Source organism: Armigeres subalbatus, chromosome 3 (genome assembly GCF_024139115.2).
Source record: "Armigeres subalbatus isolate Guangzhou_Male chromosome 3, GZ_Asu_2, whole genome shotgun sequence".
NCBI classification, from domain to species: domain Eukaryota; kingdom Metazoa; phylum Arthropoda; class Insecta; order Diptera; family Culicidae; genus Armigeres; species Armigeres subalbatus.
This window is the reverse complement of record NC_085141.1, coordinates 350,500,590-350,527,621: the sequence shown is the minus strand read 5'-3', so window position 1 is coordinate 350,527,621 and position 27,032 is coordinate 350,500,590. Positions and strand designations below refer to the sequence as shown.

Sequence of the window (27,032 nt, the reverse complement as noted above, 5' to 3'; positions counted from 1 at the left end):
AATTAAAATCAAACTAAACTCAAAAGTGACAGGACGTAAAATCGAAAACGCACCAAGCATCTTTTGACTGACTTCTAATATTTTGTTCGTACCTAGAATGAAAACTACACAAAAAAGAAAATGGTAAATTTTTCATTCATACTAACTATAAACATCTCTCTTGTAGTAGCGCGCTTTGTTATATTCTATTCTTTGGCTCCGTTATTGGTCATCCTGGAGAAACCTTCCCGCTTTAAGCCCGTGACCGGCACTGGTGAGAATGCTGGGCCGGTGGGAAAAGTTAATATTGTTATTCGTAAGGAGCCCCATACACGCTCCGACATGTTGTACAACTTTGACTCCGCCCCAGGAAATTTGGTTCGGTTGGAGTAAAGTCGGATCGTCTGTGGACTGTCCAACAGTCGTACAACTTGCCCACGGACGCTCCGACTTTACTCCGACCGAGCCAAATTTCCTGGAGCGGAATCAAAGTTGTACAACACGTCGCAGCGTGTATGGAGCCCCTAAGAATTACGAGAAAAACAAATTGCGCATAACCAGCGCCGTAGCGTGTGGTTGGCCTGGTTGGTCCCCGCCAAGGGCGCCTGGCCCTAGGGGGGCGCCAAAATCCAGAATTCCGCTATAGGAAATGATGGCAAATTATTCAAAAATTCACTGGTTCAAAGTGATACAAATTTAACCTTTTATTACGATTCTCTCGGGGACTACATACATAATCAATCATTTGATGTATTGTTGGAAGGCCCTGTTCCGACAATAACTGATACAGGTTGTTACCAAATGGTTTCACTTTGTGTATGGTGTTGGAATGCAGGGAAATAATTTGTCAAGTTAGTGTCTAATCGTAATTTTAAAACGGCCAAAGTGGGTGGCAAACGAATAGGGTTATCAAAAATATGTGCTCCAGAGTCTTCGATGAAGACAGGAATAAACGATCAGTAGAGGTACGAGATACTAAAAACCTACAGCCAACTCGCATCTTTGAAGTTTATTCCATTCGTCGTGAAACTCGTAATTTGATGATAAGTGGTAAATCAGCCCAAATAGACAGTCCGATAGTTTGACGTTTGGGAACGAAATAATTGGGAATCCAGCTACGTGCGTGTGTGGTGATTGCGCCTTTTCGACGCCTCTCACCAACTGTAGGTGTTATTAACACGAGAACGCCATCTTGCAAATCGGCGTCCTGTTGCTGGTAGTTTTCCGCGTGCCTGAGCGATGAATTGGCATTAGGCTGGCCAACGTTTGGTTATTCGTTTCTGGGGTTGACAACTGTTGGCCCCAGTTCTGCGAGACGACTTCCGTGGACCAAAGCTATCCGGTCGGCAGACGACTTCCAGTGAGCGGTGCGTAGTGAAGAAGCCGATCGTCCCCGAGCTTGGCAAGACCTGCCAAGTGAGAATCACCGAGGTTGCTAACATTCTGCCCAGAGGTGCCGGGACTTGTCGTATTACTGAAGGTACTTTCTACGGGCGGTACCACGCAACGAACGCCATTTTGTCATACGGAGTCCTGATAACCACAGTACAGCTATTGTTCGTCCCAGCTTTTCTCACGTATCGTGCCAACTAACACAATTCCGGAAATTCCGGAATTTACCTCGGCCATAAGATCGTCGAGAAGCAACACCTCGTGGACGCCGGGTCATTCGACGACCATCAAGCTACACGTCGCGCCAGTACCTAACGCCATCTGCCACTGCTAACTGACCAAGCCGTTGCCACTGTATCTCATCGCCGCCCATACCGCGGAATAAACCATTAAAGGTAAAGTAAAAAGAATAAAGTCCTTGGGACCTGGGAGAAAGGAGGCATTTTGCGCCCCGGAAGCTGCACCCCGGAAGCTGCCGTTGTTCAGACCAGCAGCTTGGGGTCTAGGCTATTCTCTTTCTGGGAACTCCCGGGGTCATAACATTTCAATATATCAAAACGTCGGCGTGCTCCCCTGATTTAGGAATGTCTTTTTCATTATTTACTTGATGGAAAAGAAAGTGGAAGGAAAAGGAAGGAACAGGAAATGCAAATGGAAAGGAGCATGAAACAAGCTTCTGGGGAAGAAGCCCCAGATAAGGACTTCAATAAGCCAAAGGCGAAGCGTAAATCAAATACAGTCGACTCTCTACATCTCGATGTTCTATATCTCGATATCTCTCCCTATGTCGATGGTTTCCCCGGTTCCTTGAATCTACTAACATTTGGGTTTCTACATCTCGATAACCTCCCTATCTCGATATCTCTCTATCTCGATGTGTTCTAATCATATTATGTTCTGGATTCACTCTCCTTATGTCGAAATTTTTAGGCTACTAGACCATTTTTGTACAATAACAATCATATCAACAACAAGAAATGACATTTATTTTGTTGTCGTTTTTCATAGCAACGAGCTTTTTTGGATCTAGTACCCATTTCAATTTTCCTTCCATTCCTCGATCTCTCCATATCTCGATGGTCCCTTCAATATCGAGATGTGGAGAGGCGACTGTACATATAGTTTTGGTTCGCGACTTAAAAATGCAAACCGTTATCTAATACAGTCGCCTCTCCACATCTCGATATTGAAGGGACCATCGAGATAGGGAGAGATCGAGGAATGGAAGGAAAATTGAGATGGGTACTAGATCCAAAAAAGCTCGTTGCTACGAAAAACGACAACAAAACAAATAAGTCTTTTCCTGTTGTTGATGTGTTTGTTATTGTCCAAAGATGGTCTAGTAGCCTAAAAATTTGAACATATCGACATAAAGAGAGAGAATACTGAACAAAATATGATCAGAACCCATCGAGATAGAGAGATATCGAGATAGAGATGTAGGAAGCCTAAATGTATGTTTATTGAAGGGACTGAGGAAACCATCGACATAGGGAGATATATCGAGATATAGAACATCGAGATGTAGAGAGGCGACTGTAACAGATGTACGGATCTTCTGATAAGAAATTTGTATGAATTTGAGATAAATTCTCTCATTTTATGCCGACAAACTATGCGATCGCACTTGATCCAGTATAATCTTTATAAACTGGTAAATCTTTTAGCGGAAAAAGTATTTGAAATGATGGTATGCTGAATATGAGAATATGTATCGAGGGATTTCAGTAACGATGGCTAAATCAGATTAGGGAGAGGGAGGGAGATCAGTAACTGACTTTCTTTAAAGTAGAAATTTATTGGTTCTTCCAAAACAAACAGTGCCACCAAACTACCGTCAGACCCACTCCAAAAACTCATATACCTTGATCTGAATAGGGCTCGTTGGTTATTCGAGCCATCAATCAACCCACTCCGGAATTGTTTTGTTCTTGATACGACTTGGACCAATCGCTATTCTCACAATCAACCAATTCACTCCAAAGTTGAAGTTCATTGAAAGATCAGTAGTTTTTGCAAACCAAGCCACTCCGAAATTGAATTTTTCGTCATCGAAAGGGCTAATGGCGATTCCGATGGTCATCCACTTCATATAAGGGTTCTTCTTGATGTGACTAGGTTCGATAGCAATCAAAATCGAATAGCAAGCACAAATTGAGAGCTAATTTATTTTCTTAATTAAATCCTTTTTTGTCGTAAATCCACACACTACTGGTTCTGTTTTTTTACTTGCGTTAGTTTACTAAATCTTTCAGAACATCGTTAAACTTCAGCGGATTTCTAGAAATGTTCTGGTCTTTTAATGACCCTTACACTCTACCTATTGGAACATATGCAGGTTATAGAGGCTTTAGGAATTCATAAAGCAAAAATTCATTAGACCCTCCTCGCAAAAAAAAATTAAATCTCCCTGCTCATAGCACGTTTTTTTAACATCTGAGCCTAATAAAGGTTTCGCCAAGGGCGCTGGAAGTCCACGCTACGGCTCTGCATAACCTCATCACAACAAATCTACACAATGTTGGGAAAGTCCTTAGTGGTTCCTGAAGACTCACATCGTACCCGAACTACCTCCGGAAATATCAACCTGGGGATGATACAATCGCGACCCGTGCCACCTACATGCAAACCATCATCTTCTACCCACCTACCGGTGTTTAGTGTACCGACCAGTAACTCGTTCCAATCGCTGTCTGAGTCTTTGGACAATATGGACGCAGCTGCAAACGATGTGTCATCCGTAAGTGGCACCATAAATCACTGTGCTAGTTCTAGGAAAATACGTTGCCCACCGATATTCGTTTACGATAAAACGGTTACAGAACTGAATCAAATGTAAGTCGCAGCAAACATTAGTCAAGATGATTACCTTCTCCGAATTGGTAATACACAAATCACCATCAAAACAAAACTTATTGCTGAACTGCGGCTTAACAGCATTGTTCCATCGGACGTTAAGCTGCTTTCTGCGTCGAGTTCTGGCGATATCGCTGCGCCTACCTGCTACAATTTCCACAAGGGGCTGCCCGAATAAAATGAAATTATACAACTATTCTTCTAGTTATCGTTTTCAGAGTATAAAGAACTATAGTTGAATTTTTAGCGGAATCATAGAAAATACTGTACGCTTATTATTCCATGAATGATATTTACGATAGCCCTTATATTATTTAGATTTTGGATGATACATTGAATGGGTTGTTAAGTATCGTTACCATTCAAAACCATCAACTTTTGCATGTATTATTGCAAAGCAATTTTACCGTGAATCATGAGTTTATCTTCATTTTTTATTCCACGCGATCATTCGAGTTTTGATTATATTCAACAAAAATAATAAATAGTATGATTTATCAACGATTCAGCTTCTAATCCAAATTAAACGCTGTGCGATAATTATTCAATTATACAATTACTGTATTTTACGATGTATAATATTATTTTACAAACTTCAATGGGATAATATTTTGTTTTTTCTTCAATTTTGTGTAATAAAATAAGCCAACACTAAAAAGTTTCTGTTATATTTTATTTATAAGAAAATATAGCTTTTTCTAATCTTCTTAGTACATGTACTTACAGTGACTATAATAACAGTGTCGTCAAGTGTCAGAATTGGAACAGAATCGTCTGTCAGTTTCATACAAATGCGCGTTCCAAACGAGCAGGAGACCTGTCAAACGTGGCACATGACGTTACTCTTCTTATAGGACTCTACATGTACTGTATTTTGCCACATTCGCCGCCATTGCCGAGCGCAAGCATAAGCTGCGTTAACAGGACTCCTTTCGTACAGATGTCCACTTAACAACTCCACCTGTAAATTATATTGAAAGAATGAATACATTTAGTGGTGATGGAGCATTTCTATAATATATACGTAAGGATGCGATAAAGCGATAGGATGCAAAGCGAGAGCGAGATTCGACGAAGTATTAGTTAAAAATTGTTGTTAACTCCACATGTTAGGTTCGATGTCCACGTAGCGTCTTTTCAACAGTTAAAAACGCAAAAGTGATGCGGGGAAAAGCTTCCCCGCATTGATGTCTACCTGGATTATATTAACACTGCATGCACGTGGCGTTGAAAATACGCTACGTGGTCATCTGTTCACAATGATCGGGGATAAATGCATTGTATTAAGGTACCCCAGGGCAAGTGGGACCTAAAAAAACGCTAGTTCAGCAAAATTGTTAACGCATACTTAGAAAACAGGGTATTTCAGGACATTAACCACGGATACATCATTATATGCTTCCGGTGTTGAAGTGTAGACTTGTTGTAAGCCATTTATTCAGTTACAAAAATATTGGTAGTGGCAGAAATAAATTTACCTGTGGGACCCACTTACTTCTTCAAACGGGGCAAGTGGGACCTATTCTGCTTTATACTGTCGAGCGAAACTAATTTGAAGAATGTAGATATTATTCATGTTATTTCTGAGTCGTAGTATTTCAGATCATGAATGGAGGTTTATTGCTCGTCAGACTTTTGTTTTGCAAAAAGAAAAGGGTTACAATGTTAGCAGATATAAAAACAAGACAACAGTTGGTTCACTGTTTAATTGGCTGTTGTCTGGCTTTCCATTAGCTTACTGTCTTACCAAATGTGTTAGATGGAAAGGATAAGCAAATCTTTGTTCACTTTTCGAATGAATGTTTCTCTATTTAGAACACAAATTGTTATATAAATTAGAACTTTAAAAGGAAGGTTTTTATTTAGGTGATTATTATGTCTTAAGCACTTTATTTATCTGAAAATCTTGAATCTGATGCTGTAAAATAACTAAACACAAGACAAAACCTGTTGATCTATTGTAGAATAAATAGATTATTTGCACTGTAAACAAAAATTTCGCATAGTTATAACCATTGCTTTTTTCCATGCGGGAGATAATTTTCAGATAATTTACACACATTTGGTAAATCAACTGTACACTACTTCTTAACAACGAAACCAAAGATATCGAACTGCAGCTGATTCAGGTCCATATGATATATGAGTGTCGGAGTTATTTTTCACAAGACAACAATCTAAAAACAGTTAAAATGGTTCTATCGAAGATTTTGTTCAAATATGTCCCACTTGCCCCACGTATATTAAAACTCAAGGGTAAGTGAAAACTGCAGATTTTGGCTTCAATCAAAACTTTTAAATAGTTTTCGATGTCACACAACTATTTAATTGCTCAAAATATTCACTTTCCACATCATTGATAAATTTAGAAACGACTATTTTGTTGGGAATCCATTGAATTAAAATAAAAGTAATAGCTTTTCCTGGTAGTTCAAAGTCATGATCAAGCAATAGCACTAGTATGGTGCCGCAAATGGTTTTGATTCTAAATATTTTTGTGTCAGGTGAATTTGTTGATAGTTCTGCTTCATCTTTCTAGAAAATTGTTACCATTAAAAGCGTTCACCGATTAATCGACAGCCATAGTACCCACTTACCCCGTATTTTCACTTGCCCTGGGGTACCTTACGCAAGGTGTTCTTTCTAACAAATAGATGCGTGGAAATATAAAAGTAATAGTAAAAGTATAGGTATTACTCAAGACGAAATTATATTATAAATATTTGTAAAATAGGCCCATTTAGGGTTAGCCGGTGGTTACCTGTTCTTAAAAATAATTTCTGTTAAGATTTGTTTCATGACTGCTACAAGATCAAATAATAAACATTGCTGACCACTCGTGATACTAAAGCCATGAACGCAATAAAATGGAACGCGACTGTAATGGCTGGATTTGAGCTTAAATATCATGATACGAACGTAGATAGGCGCAATATCTATAGAAACCAATCACCACTAACTAATATCGGCCCAATAATTGAAAGGTTATTGCGATTAGTCAAGTCGCAATACAGAAACACTCCGTGGACTTTGTAATGATGGTCTAGTGTATTCATCAGAGTTCCCCAAGTAACCAAAAGTTCTTTTAAAAGTACGTTTTTCGCTTAATCAGCTCACGCAAGCTGATTAAGCGAAAAGCGTACTTTTAATGGAACTTTTGGTTACTTGGGTCCGGCATCCTGTGACAATACCGTTCAGTCATTGGATCAACGCATGGCCGTTTTACAACCCGAGCACCACATACATTGAAAAGGGGCTATACAGCAGAATATTACCTGCATAAGCATGTCATTGCGGTTCAACTGATATGATGAATCCGGTAGCGCAGTAATGAACAGCGTATTGCACCGGCGTACAAGGTGGCGTAATATCATCCTATGTCTCCCCCTCGTAATGAAATAAAAAGGGTGCTTCTGTAGATAAACGAACATGTGGGAGAAAGAAAAATAGATTCAAAACATATTTCATATAATAGAGTTTTGACTTACATGCATTTTTTCAATCACCACTGAGATCGCCACCTCGATCACCACCGACTTCATTCAAAACTACGAAGCTTTCAAATCTTCCTGACCAAGTGCCGTCGACTTTAACACTGAAAATAAAAATACTTCTTTTTATGCAGTCGGGTGTGAATAGCTACCCAAATTATATCATGTATGATTTTTTCCTTTACATATTATTTTTCATTTCCCATTCAAGTAATCTTTACTATAAGATGTATAATCTGTCAACAATTTGGTATGATCAAAGCGATTGATAAATTAATCATATGATTGTACGTGAATCGTACAGCTAATGTTGATCACATGCGGAATGGAAATCTTATAATAATAACCATTCAGTGTACGTTTTATTTCTATGCGGGTGTAAAGCTCCTAACGCTCCAGAAAACGATTCAACGGCGTTTCAACACTTGGAAGAAGATTGACGCTTCAGACATAGATATAATAATCAAGATGTTGGGGTCAGAACAAATTAGTACTCATTTTATGGTTCCATGTACTAAGATTTCTTACCCAGTAAAACAAAGCAACGCTTCAACATAAATTCGAATAGTTATAGTTTTTCACTAGGTAGGCAGGTATTTTTTACTGTTGTCAAGGTTATCATCCTGACTATTTATTTATTATTTTTATTTTTCAATGGTTTGCGGGAGTTACAATATTTTTAATTTTCCTTAACTATAATATTTTCAATTGTTTTCAGATTCGTTAGAACTCCCTTGAAGGCTTACAAGAAATTACTTTGGAAAATTACGTTTGCATTTTTTTGCATGAATTTTGACCAAACTGTGAATCTATTTAAGGATGAACATGTAATGGCGGCGGCCCGAGGATGCTCAAAAGTTTCAAGGACCGTACGTCCACGCATGTTATCGGCAGAATCATGTATCCCTGATAGCATTCCAATGGTCCAATGCACCGAGTTCATCATTGACGTTTGAGACGGGCGCTGATTACTAAGAATGAATACTTTTCATTCATCGAGTTCATGCAAGTGTTCATTTTAGTAAACAGCGCCCGTCTCAAACGTCATTGTGTTCATTCGGTGCATTGGACCATGGTCCAATGCACCGAGTTCATCATTGACGTTTGAGACGGGCGCTGTTTACTAAGAATGAATACTTTTTCATTCATCGAGTTCATGCAAGTGTTCATTTTTAGTAAACAGCGCCCGTCTCAAACGTCATTGTGTTCATTCGGTGCATTGGACCATACACACTCGATATAACTCTTCAGCTTGAACTTGCAAAATTTCGGTACAGATCAGATTCACCTACATCCTTGCCTACATCAATGTTGTTCTTATGATCGTGATCAATTCAAATAATGAAAATAATTTTGCTCTAGAATAGTACGATAGATGAATCTGTTTCGTTTCTTTGCGAATAGTTTCGATTTTTGCGTGCATCAGTAGAATCTGCAGCAGGAGCGTCGCAAATGGAAAATCCTTGTTTTTAATCGAATTCCAAGGAAAACAAAAACTAAATGTTACCAGTGGTAACATTTAGTTATCTTTAGTTGATCAATTGAAGCGTGAAGGCTTCTTACTTGTTTTTTGTTTCTAAACGGTAAAATTAAATTTATACGGTGGGTCGTCAAAATGCAAACCAGGTGATTGAGCGACCTCTAACAGTATGAAAATAGGGAAGATAAAAGACGCGCTTCCGTGAGGGATGAGTACTCAAGCCTGAGGCGGTGGGACAGAAGCCTAAGCGTTTGGTCGACAGGGTTCTTGTGGGAAAGTTAAAGACAGAGGTGCCAAGTGTTTTTTTTGCGTATATTTATATCTGCAGTTTCTCGAGAAAGGACGCGGCTCTGACCTATCTGTCAAAGGTCGCTACGGCCACCTGCCAATGCACTATGGGGGATCCCCATACAAGCGAGCGGTCAAAATAAAATTGGACTTTTAAAGTGATTTTCCACTTAGTTTTAGCTGGGTATGGTTGAAATAGCATGAATATACAATTTCCAACCCCCCTTTGGGGATCGTCTATGAATTACGTAATTATTTTTTCATAGGTTCGATTAACGTGACAAAGCAAACCTATTTGGGAAGTTGAAATTTCGTGCGTTTTCTTAAGGAGAAGGAAGGGGCTGTACAAAAACTAAGTTCAGCAATTTATGGACATTATGGCGGCGATCATGTTAAATGACATTAATTTCATGACATTCCGTGATATTTTTTGTTCTCACTCTCATGCCTCACAATTTGTATTTAGAACAATTTGTTTGACAAAGTACTAGGATCTGAAGGATCATAAAGCATTAAATGTTAATCAAATAATCAGAATTGAAAATAACTTTTGAAAAAGGGTATTAGCAAATTAGAAATCGCAATCCCATGACATTTTTACGTGTACAAGTTATTCAAAAAATGAGATTAATATATTCTCAAAAAATGTGGACATTCATTGTGGAATGTAAGAATGCTCCATTCTTCCGAAAAGCAAAATTCTTTTAATTTAAATAACAACACTATTTGAATTACTTTTGATTTGTTTTCATGATTTCTACAAGTTATATACAGCATCATTCTTTTTCTGTGTCAAGGTTTAAGTCTTCAATGATATTTTCTTCAATTCCATCAACGATGGAAGATGAGATAAATTCATCTAAAGTATTAGAAGATAAAGAACTTTTGAAAATCTTCAAATATTACAAAATTACGCATGGCATAAGAATAACTAAGTGAAAATTTTTTCCAACGTCTCCTCGTTATCCAAATCGAGCTTAAACTGGATCTGATTCATGTAAGGCACGAAGGAAAACGTCAACATTTGCCTCTCTTGATCATTTTCTTGCATTATGAGTTCTAAATTTCTTCAACTGTTTATATTGACTTTCCGCTGGTTGTTCAGCCAGTGAACCTCAAAGTGTAGATGAGTGAATAAATATTTCCCTACCATTAGCCAGACATTCATGAACACTAGCAGGAATTTCATACGCTCCGTTCTAACTAAGATATTGTTCGTCTTTACTTTTGCAATAAACATGTCGGGAATTATTGATTCCAGGAGATTTATAAATATTTACATATTATGAAATCTCATATTTAGTTCTCCATCAGTAGCTAATGAATAGCTCAGAAAATTAGGTTTAGAGAATGACTCAAACCACTCAAGCCCCAAACGCATTTCAGCGGAATGGCGACGGAAACGGTAAAATTTGACAGGAAATATATGAGCGAACTGTTAAATCCTTCCGTTACCGTTGTGCTGCATTGCATTGGGGTTTTATTCATTTACTCCTTTGAAAAGTTAATTAAATGAGCTCAAATGGTTATAAATAAAGTCGAAGTTATTACCAATAAATGTATTTTGACCATACCCTTTGAGCGCATAGTTCAGTCTGACCCATTTTCAATAGGAAACGATGGGACTAGATTTCCCGTCGAATGAAACTTGTTGCGAGAAAATCGGACACAAATAAGTGTCTAAATGGCGATTGCGTTCTTTTGCGCACATACATACAGACGCGCATGCACACACATACAGACATCACCTCAATTCTTCGCGCTGAGTTAGTTGATATATACCACTAGGGGTCTCCGGGCCTTCTATCAAACATTCGTTTTGGAATGAGCATTAACCTTGGAGTACGAGAGAGGCAAAACACGGTAAAAAACAAATGAAAAAAAATCAGAGTGACTTAACTCTGTTAATTGCAAATACTGGCAAGAAATTCTTTCAGGACATTTTAGTCGAAGCTTTGTCCTTGATGTGTATCATAAAAGAACCTGGGGATTCCTGAGGAAAAAAAGTTCTTCACTATCAAAGTTGAAAATAGCGTCGTTTTGGAAAAAATATTGCTTCCGCATTTTTTCAATTTTTTTCACAGTGTAACCATTAGTTTTTGCACACCATTTAAAAGCTTATACAATAACCTTTGTAATGATGTATTAACATTGAAGAAAAAACATTTAAAAATATTTCAATAAATAGTTGAAAATAAAATATTTTTTCAGAAAATTTGCTAACTTTTTACCCATTTCTGACTTTGCCACCTTATATCTTTGGAACTAGTGCACCTAGAGACTTCAAATTCAGAATTTCTCTTAATTAGAGTATTGACAATGGAGAGAAAATATTTTAAAATAATTCGGAAGACATGACATTTTCGATTAATGACCGCCCGAAATCCTATAGTGCAATGGCATCCTGCTCGATCGCCCATTCGTACCCTGGATTCTAGTTCGGCTCAATTCGTTGGGAGCCGGCTACGTTATCGTTTGACCGCAACATCGCTCGGCCACTTGTCGGAAGCTGTTGTTTGTACGACATTCCAGCTGCCTTATCAATTTAGGGTCTCACCACCCTTCGGCCACGAGACGGCTGCGTTCCCGTTTGGCCTCCCGCGGGTGACTTTGACGACCGAATGCTCGTGGGTTGCATCAAGGCACCCGACCGTCGCATTATCGTCCAACGACTAACCGACCATCTTATCGACCAAGCACCTGTTGGTAATTGTTACTGTTTGAATAAAACTCTCAGTTGAAATAAAATTTCACAGTTACCTATATTCACGCTTCCGATAGCCTTCCCGCACCAAAAACCCTGAGCAAAAAGAGGCCTTCTGCAATCTGCGCCCACCCTAGACGGCTGCCATGTCTACAGCAGTAGCTAGGGGTCTATGCCAGTTCCCTTCCGGGACTGAGCGGTTCCGGGGCCATAAAATTAGAGTCATACTGTTATTGGTAAAAGGGATATGGCTTGCGATGCGGGTTTAGAGATTCACTTTTCTAAAAAAAAGTTCAAATATAATAAGTTCTACTTTTTACAATCATGTTCACCAGAACACTTACAGTTTTCTAATGGCTTTAAATAGGTAAAACTTCACTATAAAGTAGTATTTTTTTCACAATAGTAATTAACTGCAAACAGTTGCAGCTTCCATTTTTGTAGATTGTTTTTGTTTGAAGAAAAAACAACCTACGAAAATGTTGCTATGACAGCCAGGGATGCCAGAAGATATTTTCATATGTCTTCACAGTCGTTTAAAAATGTCTTCAAATGTCTTCAATATTAAAATTACGATTATTAGCGAGAAATTTCAAAATCCAATAGGTTTGTAAATTCAATAATCTCCTTGTTTTACTGATGTGGAATAATGTTTATTTTTTTAACATACAAATTGTTAGAATTCAAGAGAATATTCTTTAAAATTATTTAATTTTTTATTATAAACGAGTTTCCCCTGGATTTTGTACTGAGTCGTATTTTAAACTGAATTTTCACGTGGAATTCTCGCTTAACTTTTCAAAAGGACCTAAGTAACATTTATTTCATGAATTAAGTTGAATAGCACAATCAACAGAACAAGAAGGCTGTTGAATGCAGTATTCAAATTAATTCATGAAAAAAATGTTACTTAAGTCCTTTTGAAAAGTTAGGCGAGAATTCTTCCAAATTTCTTTTTAAAGAAACCCTGTTGGGATTCAAAATTTACTGTGAAATACTTGAAGTAACATCCAGAGAATTTTCTGAAGGAGCTTCCGGTTAAATTTCTAGATCAACTTCCGGATAAATTCCTGATGGAGCTTCTTATAACTTATAATAATTTCTTTTGGATGAAGCTTCTAATTACTTCTGGAAGTCTCCTGAAGAAATTTCCTGAGGAATTCCTGTTGGAAGATCCAAAGGATTTACTGAAGAAACTTCCGGAAAAGTTCAGAAGGAACTTCCGGAGGAATTCTTAGAGGAACTTAAGAAGGAATTCCTGTAGAAACTTCAGGGTGAATTCCGGATGTTTTTTTTCTGGAGGAATACCTGAAGGATTTTCCTGATGAATTTTTGAAGAATATTCCTGAGGAATTACTGAAGCAATTTCCGGTGGAATTCCTGAAGAAACTTCTGGAGAAATTCTTGGTGGTAGTTCTGGATGAATTCTTTGTGGAGCTTCCTGATGTATTGCTGCAGAAATTTCCGAAAGCAATCCTGGAGGAAATACCAGATAAATTTCATATTATACTTCAGGAGGCATTCTTGGAGAGTCATTCGGCAACTTTCTTAAAAGATCTTCCAGAGGAAGAACTTCCGGAGGGATCCCTTGTGGAGCTTCCGCCGCAATCCCGGGAAAACTTTCGAAAAAAATCCTGGAGGAGCTACTGGAGGAATTCGTGAAGGAACTATATGTATACCGAAGGAGTTCTGGAGAAACTTTCGGAGGATCTTCCAAATGAATTCCTGGAGGATTTTTCGGAAAAACCCCTGAAACTTCCGGACAATTTCCTGGAAAGATTACAGAAAGAATACCAGGACGATTTTTTTAAAGAAATTCATAGAGGAATTTGCAGAGAAATTACTGGAAGAATGTTTAAAGATATTTCCAGAAGAACTACCAAAGGAATTCAAGAAAGAATTTAACAAAAGTGTGTAGCAAGCAGGCTTGTAAAATGTCATCTGCATGTCATTTGACTAATTTGTTCATAACTAATTTTGAATGTACTCATAATTTTGAATGTACTCATAACGCTTGAGTAGGGTTATATTTTTGTCCAAGGGTACATTGCTCTAAGTATAACATCAAAGGCTGGAGAGTGAAAACTCGCCAAAATGTCACGTGTCATTTGACATAATGTCATTTGAATGACATTTTGCCTCCCACGCCCCAGATTACATATTTACAGCAAAGTCTCGTTAGACAAAGTTGTCGGCCCATTTAACCGCTATAAGTTCGTCATACAACATGAACCTTCTGAAAAAAGTTCTGGGGAAATTATACAAACGAATGCAAATGACATTTCACAACACTGGTAGCAAGTTTCCTCTGAATTTCTTCTAGGTAGATTTTCCTGTAGAAATTTACCTTGAAAATTATAAGAAATATCCAGCATAATTTAAATTTCTTATCGACATTCGTAAGATTTTTTTATGAAAATTATTCGAGACAATTTTCTTGTGGAAACTAAAAGGGATTTATTGTGGGAATCGTGGAAATCAAGATGAATTTTTCGTTTATATTTTGGAGGATTTCCTTTATGCTTTTCTACGGAAATTATTAAATATTAATTTTGTACTGAATTTCCAATTTCAATTCTATTGAATGTAGACAAGAAATTCCTCATAATTTTCATCGGAAATTCTTTTAAAGATTCACAGAAAATTCAAAGAGTTTCCCGTCGAATATTTAGAGGAAAGTCACATGGACATACCGAAAGGATCAAATGAATTCGTAAGGAATTTAGAAAAAGATCAGGTTCTAGCTCAACGATTGATTAGATTAAATCAAGTCATAGAAGAGTTAAATATATTTTTGCCGTAAATTATATCGGCTATTGCGTTCCAATGTAATGATTGAAATACCTTTTTACATACACGCCATCGGGATTTTTTTAAGTTAAGTGCGTATAAAGTCTAAAATGCGTTGCATTTATCAGCCAGCTAGTGTGAATGTATTTTTATGTTTGAAATTCTAAGCCCCAGACAAAGACTATTATAACTTTTGTATTTTTTTGCATAATTTACATATGGTTGGGATTCAGCCAAACCGCACCAAGCGGCTTTTTGACTAACTTGTGATATTTTGTTCGCAAAAAACAAACGGAAAGTATTTCATGTTAAGTCAAGCGTACATTTGTTGTAAGGGATCCTCAGCTATGGCGTTGAACGATGTCCGATGCGATTTTTGACCAAGTGAATCTATTACATGAAAACCTTGGCAAAAAATAGTAAATTTTTCATTGGCGCTTGGTGTGATTTGGCTGAACCCCGACTATACAGAAGTCGCAGAGTTTATAACTAAGAAATAAAACTATTTTTTCTCTCGCTGGCTTATTGATTGTCTTCGAGTATCTGCAAATAAGTAGATAAGTCTTCAAATATTTTGAAAAGTCTTCAAAATGTCTTCACGAAATAAATGTCTTCACAGAGATTCAAATGTCTTCAAATTGAAGACATGTCTTCAAATCTGGCATCTCTGATGACAGCAGTGCTAAAACTTGTTCTAAGGGTGCATCAATAGATTACGTAATGCAGCGACGCTTTTATTGTTGGGTACCGAAGACCGTTCATAGCTTACTAAACAGGAACCACGAAAAAATTTCCAGTTTCATATTGATTGTTGCTTCAGATGCCAACAATATGGACATGGTATGCAAAACTGCAACCTGCAAGCGAAATGTGTCAAGTGCGGAGAGCTCCACCAAACAAAAGAATGCCAAATCCCTGCTATAGCAGACAATAGATCAGTGACGAAAGACAAAATTAAAAGTGCAAACTGTAGTCAAAATCACATTGTCAACTTCAGAGGGTGTCCAACACGCTTGTTGTATCTGAATAAGCTTGAGAAAAGGAAAAATCTAACCACTGTGGGCCGAAAGACCAGAATTGTACAATCCCAAAACGATAGGTTGCCACTCCAGCAACCCAATGTGCAACAATTGCCTAGTGAAAACGTATCTCGTACCACCCAAGCTACACGGCAATTCGTATGGATCGCCAATGCACGAATGCAGACCGTGGTGGAGGCGTAGCTATCCATATAAAAAGAGAACTCTCCTACAGTCAACTGGATCTCTCGACTACGACTATTGAGCCCATATGAATCACAATCAACACCGCTGTGTCGTCACTGAACATTGTGGCAGCCTACTATCCCGGATTGAATAAAATGCAACACCCACACCAGTTTAGGCGCGATATACGAATGTTAACATCTTAGGATGTTCTGTTCTTCATTGTTGGAGATTTCAACGCTCGGCACACGATGTGGAATTGTGCCAGTACAAATATAGCGGGTAGTATTCTCTTCCAGGAGTACATGTCATCGGATTTCTATATCAACTATCCAGAGTCTTCAACACGTCACCCACCAGGGAGAGGATGGTCATTAATATTAGATCTCACCCTGTGAATCTAATCAAAATGTCAGTTCCGATCGTTGTCGTCGTTGTCGTGAACTGTCGTCGGATCATCTTCCAACGGTGCCTCCAGGTCGGTGCTACAATGCTACAGTTCTCGGTGCTACAACCAAGCAAATTGGAGTCTTTTCTCCAGGACGATCAACGAGAATATCGACCTGACAAAATAGACGAAGCCATCAATCTGTTTGAAAATGTAGGATGACGTGCTGAAGACGCAAGCGTACCGGAAATAACAATCGTTCCTCGGAAAACTGTTCTTCCCGAATCAATAAGCTGCTGCTCCGTTTAAAAAAGGTAAAACGACGTCAGTACTTACGCACACGAGACCCGATGCTAGGGACAATTGTGTCTCAGCTCAATAACACCATTTGTAGTAAAAGCGCAGAGTATCGATTCGAAAATTTGAGCAAAAATCTCCGGAATAACGTGAAGCACAGCCCTCCCTTGAAAGTTGATGGCAGCCTGCTAGTAACATCTGCACAGAAAGCTGAAGCATCAGCTGCTACCTTCGTCGCAGCACACAACAATTCACTGAATGGTGACTCCGCGACGACAGTAGAAGTGAATGAAACAATTGCAAGCATATCTGACAGCGACAGCATTATTGAACATAATGTGCTTGTTAGACCAAAAGATGTTGGGGCAACAGGGACTACGTCCAAGGGCTTGACAGACGTGGTGGGGTTTAGCAGTGGGCTCTGTCAATTCACTCCCAAAAAACCACAAGTGTCCGCAAGCAGACTATATCAAAGCGACTGTGTGCCGCTTCAAAAGCATAAGCCCAGAGAGTACCATCGGCACATCAGGGTTCAGATGCTCTTTCCTGACTAGCGCTGATCTGGCACTAAACACCAAAGTGTCAACCCTCGCGTGGCCTCCCTGCATGCCGCAAGGTATGTATAGATAACCATGAGATCGCGAAGGCGACTACACCAGCAGGATTCGACAGCAGCCGCAAGGGGGACCCAACAAACATGAAATCTTCATAAATTACCAAATCTACGAATGAGGGAGGAGTGTGGTGGCAAGGAGAATATTTTCGTCAGACGTAGTGGCCTTGAGATGTCTCCCCAAACATCGCCGGGGGAAGGCGATGGAGAAGCCTGTGGAGGGTCTGAGGAGGTGCCGGTCGAAGTGAAGATGAACGGCCCCACCCTGACCCGTGCCATCAATTCGGTGATGGCGAACCACGAAGAACGCGGTGGCCAGACGATGGAGGTGATCACGGATGTATCGGGCGTGATCATGTCGTTCCTGGACAACCGTGGTTATTACAGCAAGAATCTCAAATTTGGTGTACAAGCGCTTTGTGCCCTAGTAGTGGAGGCCAAGTCCGAGTGGAGGACCCTACTAGAGGCCAGTAAGAGTGCGGAGCGAGAAATACTCAAACTTACGAAGGAACGGAAAATGGAGGAACACCAGGTGGAGAAGGAATAAGAGGAGACTGAATCGAAGATTCGCCTCCTGGCCGAAGGGAAACGGTTGGCGGAGAGCCAGACCGAGGAACTCCTAAGGAGGATGACCGTGACAGGGGCGACTCCGAAGCTCAGTAAGGTTACGCAGGAGGCGCTACCGAGAAGTCTGCAGACCCTAAGTGGGAAAGACGGGAGAAGGTTGAGCGGAAGGCCGGCCCTCCCAAGCCGGAGAAACCAGTGCCTCTACCAACAAGGACCACTAAAGCTCGCCTGGAGAAAGTCCTACCCTGGTGGGATCTCGTGAACCCCAAGAAGGCGAGGAGGAAACATCAGCAGGCCGCAAAGAGTGCGGCAGGTGGAACGGTGCGCACAACTGCTAAGAAGGGTAGAGTCCAGGAGAAGACGGGTGCGCCTTCCAATGGCAGTGGTAAGCGTAAAGACAGAGGCGAGGCGATTATCGTCAAAACTGACGATAAAAGCTACGCTGCAGTCTTGAAGGTCATGAGAGATGATTCTCGCCTTGAAGCGGGATGCTGTTCAGAACAGTTCTGAGTACAAAAAGTTGACGGAAGAGGTGATGGGGTAAGAGCCTTATGACCAGTCTCGAACTTCCAGTGCAAGGGCCTGGATGAAGTGACCGAGGCCAGAGACATGGTCGACGCACTGAAAGATCAGTGCAATGTCAATATCCAGTAATCTGCGGTTCGGTTACGCAAAAGCTACGCGGGAATGCAGGTTGCCTCATTCCAAGTACCTCAGGCTGAGGCCAAAAAGGTAATATATAGGGCTAAACTGAAAGTGGATTGGTCGGTATGTCCGCTAAGTATAAGCCAACCGCTTCAGACCTGCTTCAGGTGTCTTGCAACGGACATAAGTCATAGGACTGTAAAGGACCTGATCGCAGTAAGCTATGCCGTAGGTGTGGAGCTGAAGGCCACCAAGCTCGCACCTGTCAGGCTGCACCAAGGTGTCTGATCTGTCCCCCGGGTACAGACAACAGACACCTTACCGGTGTCCAGGCCTGTCCGGCCTCTAGAAGGATCCAGACACGCAGGTAACACAGCTAAACCTAAACTGCTGATACAACAGTCGGTTATCGAGTGTAAAGCTGATGTAGCTTTGCTGTTCGATCCATATAGTATCCCTGCTGGAAACGGCAGTTGGATTGCGGATAAGTCTCAGATGGTTGCCATCTGGACTTGCGGGCGATATCCCATCCAGGATATATTATCATCTCCTGATGATGAGGGTTTCGTCATAGCAAAGGTAAACGGTGTTTACTTTTGTAGCTGCTACTGTCCTCCCAGGTGGATGTCTTTCGCCATACAAATTTCTGGCGGTTAACTCATGCTGGCTATTTGCGCATATACGATAACGCCTGGATGTGGGAGCGGCGGGTAGGAAACCAACTACTGTATGTGATTCATTGTGCCGCATTGGCGCGGTTGCGAGTAAGACGAGTTATACACTGCCGAACGAGAATTCAAATAACTATAAATTCATGACACACATTAAATAAGTGCTGCACCTCGTTAATTTAAACCATTAAAAAGCTTTTTCAAGCAATGTTTAACAAGAATAGCTATTTTAAGCGGAAGTGAGCACCATAGCAGTATTGCATGGCCCACAAAATAAAGGAAAAGTTGCTTCACCCAACAAACATTGGGAGCTCATAAAGCGATTTTTCTACCAAAAACAGTCTTCTTCGACTGAAAAACTAGCTTATTCAGCTCAAATTGTTTGTTGGGCATGTTATAAATACCGATTAAATAATTCAGTCGTACGCATGATTGGCCGAAAATGGGGTAAGAAACCCTATTGCTAGTCGGAGAATGGTGGACGATTATCTGGGGCAACTTTCGTCTGGATCCTGGTCTCAGAACGGGTACTTTATTTTCATCCTCCAAAAACGTGCGTTTCTCGAAATAAAAACACACCGCTTGTATTGACTGAATTTTGCATCTCCTTCCCAGGTTCCAATCAGAGTGGCAAACGAACCATTATCCAAACGGTGCTTCGTCGGCTAAATGAAGCGCCATATCATTGCTACACAAACACCTTCCATTGCTCTAAACACAAAGGCCGTAAACCGGACTCGATACAGAAGGATCTTCGCCACGCTTTCTACATGTGTATGTTCCACAGCCCGGCGGTGCTGTACTTGGAAGGGCTAGACGTCCTAACGCACAACCCCGGTGATCAGAACACCCAAGACGCCGAGTACCACAACAAGTAAGTTGCGATCACAAGAATTCAGAAAGCGCCCCTAAACAATGCCGTTCTTTTCAGAGTGTCAGATGTGGTGCGCAAACAGATCGAGGAGTTTACCAGTGCCAATCCGATCTCGGTGATCGCCTCAGTCGGCAGCGTTGCCAACCTCAACCGGAGGCTGTACGCTTCACGGGGATCTCACCTGTTCCACAACCTGCAGAAGGTTCCAAATCTTGACAAGACTGATAGGGAAATTGTGATCAAAAGTTTGTTCGTTAACAAGCGGTGCAAACTGGAGAAGAAGATCAACTGGAAGAAGTTGGCCAACTCGACTGAAGGATATTCGGTTGGCAGTTTGGTACAGATGGTTGATCGTGCCGTATTTTACGCGTTTAAAAAAAGTAAGGATTCGAATTTTGGCATCAATAATATTTTCTATTAATGACAGATTTTTTTTTATTACGCATGTAGATTTTAAATCTCCATTAGTGACGGAAGAAATGATTGGAAGTGCCTTGGATGTTACAAACGAGTATTGTTTGCAAGGAATAGAAAATCGTTCGAGTAACCTGGATGACGAGGACGATGTTCCGGGGGATCAAATTCCAGGCCTGGAAAATGCCATCGATGTCTTCCAGGAGGTGTTGATGTGGCCGACTAAGTTCCCGAAAATCTTCGAGTGTTCACCGCTACGGAATCAGGCCGGAATATTACTATTCGGTCCTCCCGGCACTGGAAAGACTTATTTAGGTGGGTACAATGTAGAAAAAAAAATTTAAGACTAATCTCTATTGAGTTTTACAGTTTCTAAGCTGGCGAAAACCTGGAACCTTCGGATGATATCGGTAAAAGGTCCAGAATTGTTGGCGAAATACATCGGGCAGAGTGAGGAGAATGTGCGCAATTTGTTCGACCGAGCACGAAGTGCCAAACCATGTGTTCTATTTTTCGATGAGTTTGACAGTTTAGCACCCCGAAGGGGTCACGACTCAACGGGAGTAACGGACCGTGTGGTGAATCAATTGCTCACCGAACTGGACGGCGTGGAAGGCCTTCAAGGAGTGACGGTGATCGGAGCCACTTCGAGACCAGAACTCCTCGATCCAGCATTGCTACGATCCGGTCGAATTGATCGATTAGTCGAGTGCAGTTTACCAGATGAAGTAAGTAGAAAGTATCTAACATTATCACTTGATGGTTTCTAACATCTGTTTATTCTGTTTCAGAAATCACGTCACGAGATTTTCAAAAACCTGAGTCACTCGTTGGACCTTGCCGCTGATGTGCAACTTCCATATTTCGCCAAGAAATCCAATACTTATACCGGAGCAGACATCCAATCCATTCTGACGTCGGCTAATATGCTTGCCGTTCAGGAGTGCCTTACCAGTGCCGTAGACGATGAGGTAGGTGAAATTTTCTTCGGTGTCTTTTTCATACCGCGGCATGATGACAATCTCCGTTCGCCTGGAAAACTAATCCAATTATGCAACTCCTGGTGGTGTTTTCTATCCGCGCGAACAAACGCCGCCAGAGAATGGAACGCACGAATCCAAATTCGCGTTAAATTACAACCAGATTTTAATTATTGTCAGCAGCCATCGCAGCGAGTGGGAGATGATATTGCCTTAGAGCAGTTAATTACTGCTCAGTCTCCGTTCGAGAGTCGCAAAGCGTAAGGCGAAAGCACAGCGAGTAGCGATGTCGCTCGCACCGCACCCCACAAGGCAGCAGCGATAAGATATTTCCGCGGCTTCCGTTTTGCGTTTATTGCATCACGAAACGGAAAGCGCGGTACGAAACCTGGAGAGGATTTAGCTGCTCTTGTTGTAGGGGTTGTGGGGTTGCTCGGAGGGCATCACTTTGTTAGCACTTGAATGTGAGCGCTGTTGTGAAAAGGAGGTCTTTGCCGTTTTATAAAGGAGGAAAGGGAGAACAAAGTAAGGATGATGATTTCCTGCTAGTTCGGTAACAACGGTAATGACTAGCAGGAGTTTGTGTTTTTATCACATTAGCTTCTGCTGATATCGTAATCGTTTTGCATTGATACATACATCAATGGCTTGGTGTTGATAAGTAATGTTGGCGAGTAATCGAGTTATTTTGTATTTTTTGTCGCGATAGTTTTGTATGTCAAGAATTTAAAGTTATTTGAATTCTTGTTTGGCAGTGTGTAATATGCATAATATCCATTGCCGATATCTCTTATCGATCCTACGTCTCACGTGACTCGCCATACGCAACCGCGCCAACGCGGCATAATTTGAATTGAGAATCAGTAGGCCACGATGACTTACAACACGTTTGCAAAGCAACCAGTTTTTTCCCAGATTAGTTACGGGAAAAGATATTTTAGTTACTAGATAAAGATTGTCGCTGTCGTCGCTGTCCGGAACATCTTTTGCTGGCGAGGATAGGGGAGCTAAATGTCAAAGAAGGAAAATCCATACGATTTGACAGCTTGGTACCCAACATGTTCCGGACAGCAGAACAAAGGGAACTGAAGCGACAATCTTTATCTAGTAACTAAAATATCTTTTGTTACGGGCGATAAGTACTATTTTGTCCCCGACAGTTACCTAACGTATTCGGCTGATCCCTTTCCGATGGCACGTTTATTTTTCGATTCACTTGATAACCTGGCTGTTTTCCAAAATAATAAACTACGGATCCAGTTTTAAAATTGTTATTTCTTCAATAATAAAAAGTCCAATGCAAAGTTATCCTAGCCAGGATGTGGAAGAAGATCGATGCTACTCTCCTGCGACAGCAGGTCGGATTACACGCCGGAAGTTTTTGAATACTTTATTATAGTGATTTTTCGACAGATGGTAGGAGTTTGAAATCGGCAACTGTTTGAAATATGTAAGCATATTTCTTTTATGTCTCCTGTAAAATATCTGTGAAGCGACTGTTACTAAAATTAACCATTCCATCATCAGAACCACTGTGCAATCCTCAGCTTCCCTGAGATTGTGAGACTCAGGCTATCTTACAGCATCCAATATAGGATAGAGATGATACCTTCTCATCTCTTTTGCAGTATTCTCTGTCCAACTCTTAGCTAACGCGAAGAAGGGAGAAAGTCGCCTAACTCTGTAATTAGTCAGTTCCAATCTATAAACCAACCGAGCCGAACGGATAGTTTTTCTTGAAAGCGTCGTTTTAATGCACTTCAAAGTATTGTTTTATTTAAAACCAGTGCCGAAAATCGAAGACGGTTAATTTTACATTTGGTCCTTGGAAGCGGATATTAAGAAAAGTGCATATCGTGAATATCGCGCGGATTATCGATAGCAAATCGTCGGGTGCTAATTCCATTGCGGTATACATATTATGATGTGATACGCTCTCCGTCTATATGTATTGTTTAACGAACAGTGACTATAGTTCAGGTCTGAGACCTACTGTGAAAGTGCCCGGTCGAATTGAACAATAAGCAAGAGGTCGAATCGTGCTTTATGTGTACTGGCTTTTGTGGACATTTGCCGTCAATTGATTGAATGCCTAAAAGAGGCAAGTTCGCCATTAGTAGTTTGTACGGCCAATCGAGCAAATTGGTGAAGAATAATCATTCTATTGGGACGTGAACTGGAAAAGAAGGTGTATCTGTTACCTGGCGAAGACTATCGTGCTGGTTTATCCTGTTGCTGCTGTTGTTGATCCTGGCCTGTGAATACCGAATGTTGCTGATCGTCACCAAGAAACCATCGAGTGCTGCTGCTGTTGGAGTTGGAACTGGATGTTGCCGAGCGTTTGTACCAAGCTGATTATGTCTACGAAGCGACAAGCAAGATAAGTTGCATGTTTTACTTTGGGGTATCTATTGTTAAAACAGACGAGCATTGATTGCATGCTGCTAGGCAGCCGTCTAAAGTCGAGCAAGTTGCATGTGTTGCTTGTTGAGGGTATATGGGATTTTGTTTGATTCGCTGAGTCGATTTTCTGATTTATTGAGGTTTTGAAAATGCTTAATTGATCTGCAGTTTTTTCCATTTCTATCTGTTGGGTTTCTGTCAATCGCTATTCGATCAATCAATCGCGAGTCGCTGTGGAACTGTGAATGTGAGTTAGTGATAATTAGATGAGTGCAAGTGCAAGTGGCATACCATGGCTGATAACGAATTGCGGAAACTATCGAAGCAGGAGAGACAAATCAAGATTATCGTCGCTTCAACCGAGGATTTCGTGTCTAATTATGAGGATTCTCATGATGGGGATACAGTTCCGTTTAGAATCACAAAACTTGACGAGGCTTTCGAGATGTTCTGTGACGTTCGCACGCAAATCGAAATGCTGTTGGAAGATGTTGAGCTCGATGAGGAGGAGGGCAAGCAGGACAAAGCATCACGGGTCCAGAAGCGGGAGAAGCAGAACGGACACGTTATGAAGGAGTTTGTCGACGAGTACTTCACGTTGAGACGACAGTTACAGGCCTGTATTCCGAGTCCTAATCAACTCAAAGAAGCTGCCACGGCGACGCAACAGCTATCCCATGGGAAACTGCCAGCTGAAGCTGCCGTTGTTCAAAGGAAACCTGCGGGACTGGTTAACGTTTCGCGATTCCTTCAAGAACCTGATAGCGAACAATAGTCAACTATCAGCGATTGACAAATTCACGTATCTCCGTTCATGCCTTTCCGGAGAAGCCCTCCAAGAGATAGAGTCGATCGAGATGACCGCAGTCAACTATACCATAGCGTGGCAGGCTCTTGAGTCACGGTATGAAAACAAGAAGCTCTTGGTCAAATCGCATTTGGACGCTCTTTTTGCGTTGGAGCCAGTACGCAAGGAATGCTTCGATTCACTGAATCACATTTTAAGTGAATTTGATAAACATCTTCAAATGCTTGATAAGCTGGGAGAAGAAACTGCTAAATGGAGCACGATTTTAGCATACATGTTGGCGAGCAAGTTGGACACTACAACTCTGAGACTCTGGGAAACCGAGCATCGGTCACGAGATGTTCCAACCTGGGACGGGACTTGCAAAGAGGAAAAAATGTAACTTCATCTGCAACCAGCAAGCGCTGTCACGAATTGTCAGATGCAACCAGCACCTTTTTGTGTAAAAGTATTGGTATCCCTCAAAAAGTATTCCGAATGATTTTGTTTTACGAGTACTTTTTCACTTTGAAAAGTATTCTAGAAAAGCCGGACAGCTTAATATTTAACAGTTATGAATACGTGTTTTATTTCCGATAGGAAAATCTTTATAAAAATAAGTTTACAAATCCGTAAATCACAAACACTTTTATTGTGCTCAGAAGATTCTACCCGGGATTTAGGTGAAACACTCAAGGAAACAGTTGAGAATCGATGATCAACTGTGATGAAAAGAAGAGCAAGTGTCAAAACAGGGAAAAAGAAGCCGTCTTTGCAGGTCTCGTCTCAGGTTCCAACGTATAATGCTAGGCTAAAGTTCCTGAAAAACCACTGTATCGTTCTCCAGTCGGTTTTTACACCAACTCCGCTCCGCTTTCAGTCGGATCAGAAGAAGACAACGAAACCGGCCGGCAGCTACACTGGAATCCAACTTCAAGCTCAATCCGTCTGTCCATTCTGCGGAGGGAATCAGCATTCACCATTCATGTGCGGAAAGTTCAAGACTCTAAAGGTTGAAGAAAGAAGAAATGCAGTGATGATGAACCGTTTATGCTTTAACTGCTTAGGTCGTGGTCACGTGTCTAAATCATGCAGTCGGAGTTCGTGTCGCATGTGTGGTCAACGGCATTATTCTATGTTACGTCTAAGCACAGCTCAATCGTTCTCCCGTCAGTCAGTTCCACAGCCGGTCAAGTGATTCCAACGTCCTCCTCAGAACCCACAGATACAGACACAGAATGCTTCAACCTCAGGAACACAACCACTATCACAAAAATCCCATCCATCTCAGCGATCAAACATTGCCAACAATTCCAACCTCACAAGTAGAGACACGACGGGTTCGGGTCGGGTTCGGGTTTGAAAATTTAGAACAATGTCGGGTTCGGGTCGGGTACGGGTTTGTGAGATGAAAAAATGTCGGGTTCGTGTTTGAGAAATAAAGTATTTTTTTTTCTTTATTCAAGAGAATTTCAGCCCTGGACTGGTTCTTCTCTGTGGAGAAAGAAGAGGGCATTTTAAACCCCCCTGGGCAATACTAACAAGTAAGAGTTTACAATATTAACTATAATGAAATTCAAATAACAATAGAAATGGCCATGAGATGATCGAGGTGAGTTCACGTGGGTCCTTGTTGGGCGTTGTCTTCTCTCGTTGCCTATAAACTTCTGCACATGGTGAAAACTTTGATTAGATGCTCTGGTATAATCCAGTATATTTCAGGAAATTTATCAGCCGGGCTATATTATCAGGATCGTTGTTGAGTGCGGTCCGTATGCTACTTGGTATATCGTGGAGGACTCGTGCCGCTTCATATTGTGGACAGTTGATAATGAAATGTTCAACCGAATTTTGCGTGCCCCATGTTATGGGAAATTTTTGTATGCCCAGTTCTCAGCCTGGAGATGATTTTTTGCTCGGAGTGTTTCTTTGGGTCTTCCCAGCGACAGATATCATTTTTGATTTTCCGTAGAAAATGGGATTGCTGATTATACCATGAGTTTCTAATAGTGACTGATATCCATTTTTTCAAATCCTGGCTGGGGACATTCTTGGTTAATAGATTTGAACGTCTACCAAAAGCTGCTAGATGGTCGGCTTCTTCATTGCCGCGAATCTCACAGTGCCCTGGTATTCAAAGGAAGACGGTATCAGAAGGTGCTTGTAGTTGGATCTCCTGAATCCACGGATGGCTTGCTACGCCGGAAG

At 40.8% G+C, this 27,032-nt stretch overlaps 1 protein-coding gene and 1 long non-coding RNA gene across 2 annotated transcripts in view; one reads left to right on the top strand and one right to left on the bottom strand.

Annotated features, from left to right (window-relative positions):
• The window catches only part of LOC134226036 (peroxisomal ATPase PEX1), a 45,610-nt gene that overhangs the window by 3,127 nt on the left and 15,451 nt on the right, over positions 1-27,032 (top strand). The window contains exons 5-9 of the mRNA XM_062706551.1: positions 19,982-20,240; positions 20,298-20,620; positions 20,691-20,969; positions 21,024-21,382; positions 21,446-21,625. Coding sequence (XP_062562535.1) covers positions 19,982-20,240; positions 20,298-20,620; positions 20,691-20,969; positions 21,024-21,382; positions 21,446-21,625 — 1,400 coding nt within the window. The remainder of the gene's footprint in view (positions 1-19,981; positions 20,241-20,297; positions 20,621-20,690; positions 20,970-21,023; positions 21,383-21,445; positions 21,626-27,032) is intronic.
• LOC134223169 (uncharacterized) lies at positions 11,887-12,658 on the bottom strand. The gene is made up of 3 exons (XR_009982468.1): positions 12,535-12,658; positions 12,247-12,471; positions 11,887-12,186 (listed from the first exon to the last, which is right to left on the bottom strand). It is a non-coding gene; the product is annotated as an uncharacterized LOC134223169 (long non-coding RNA).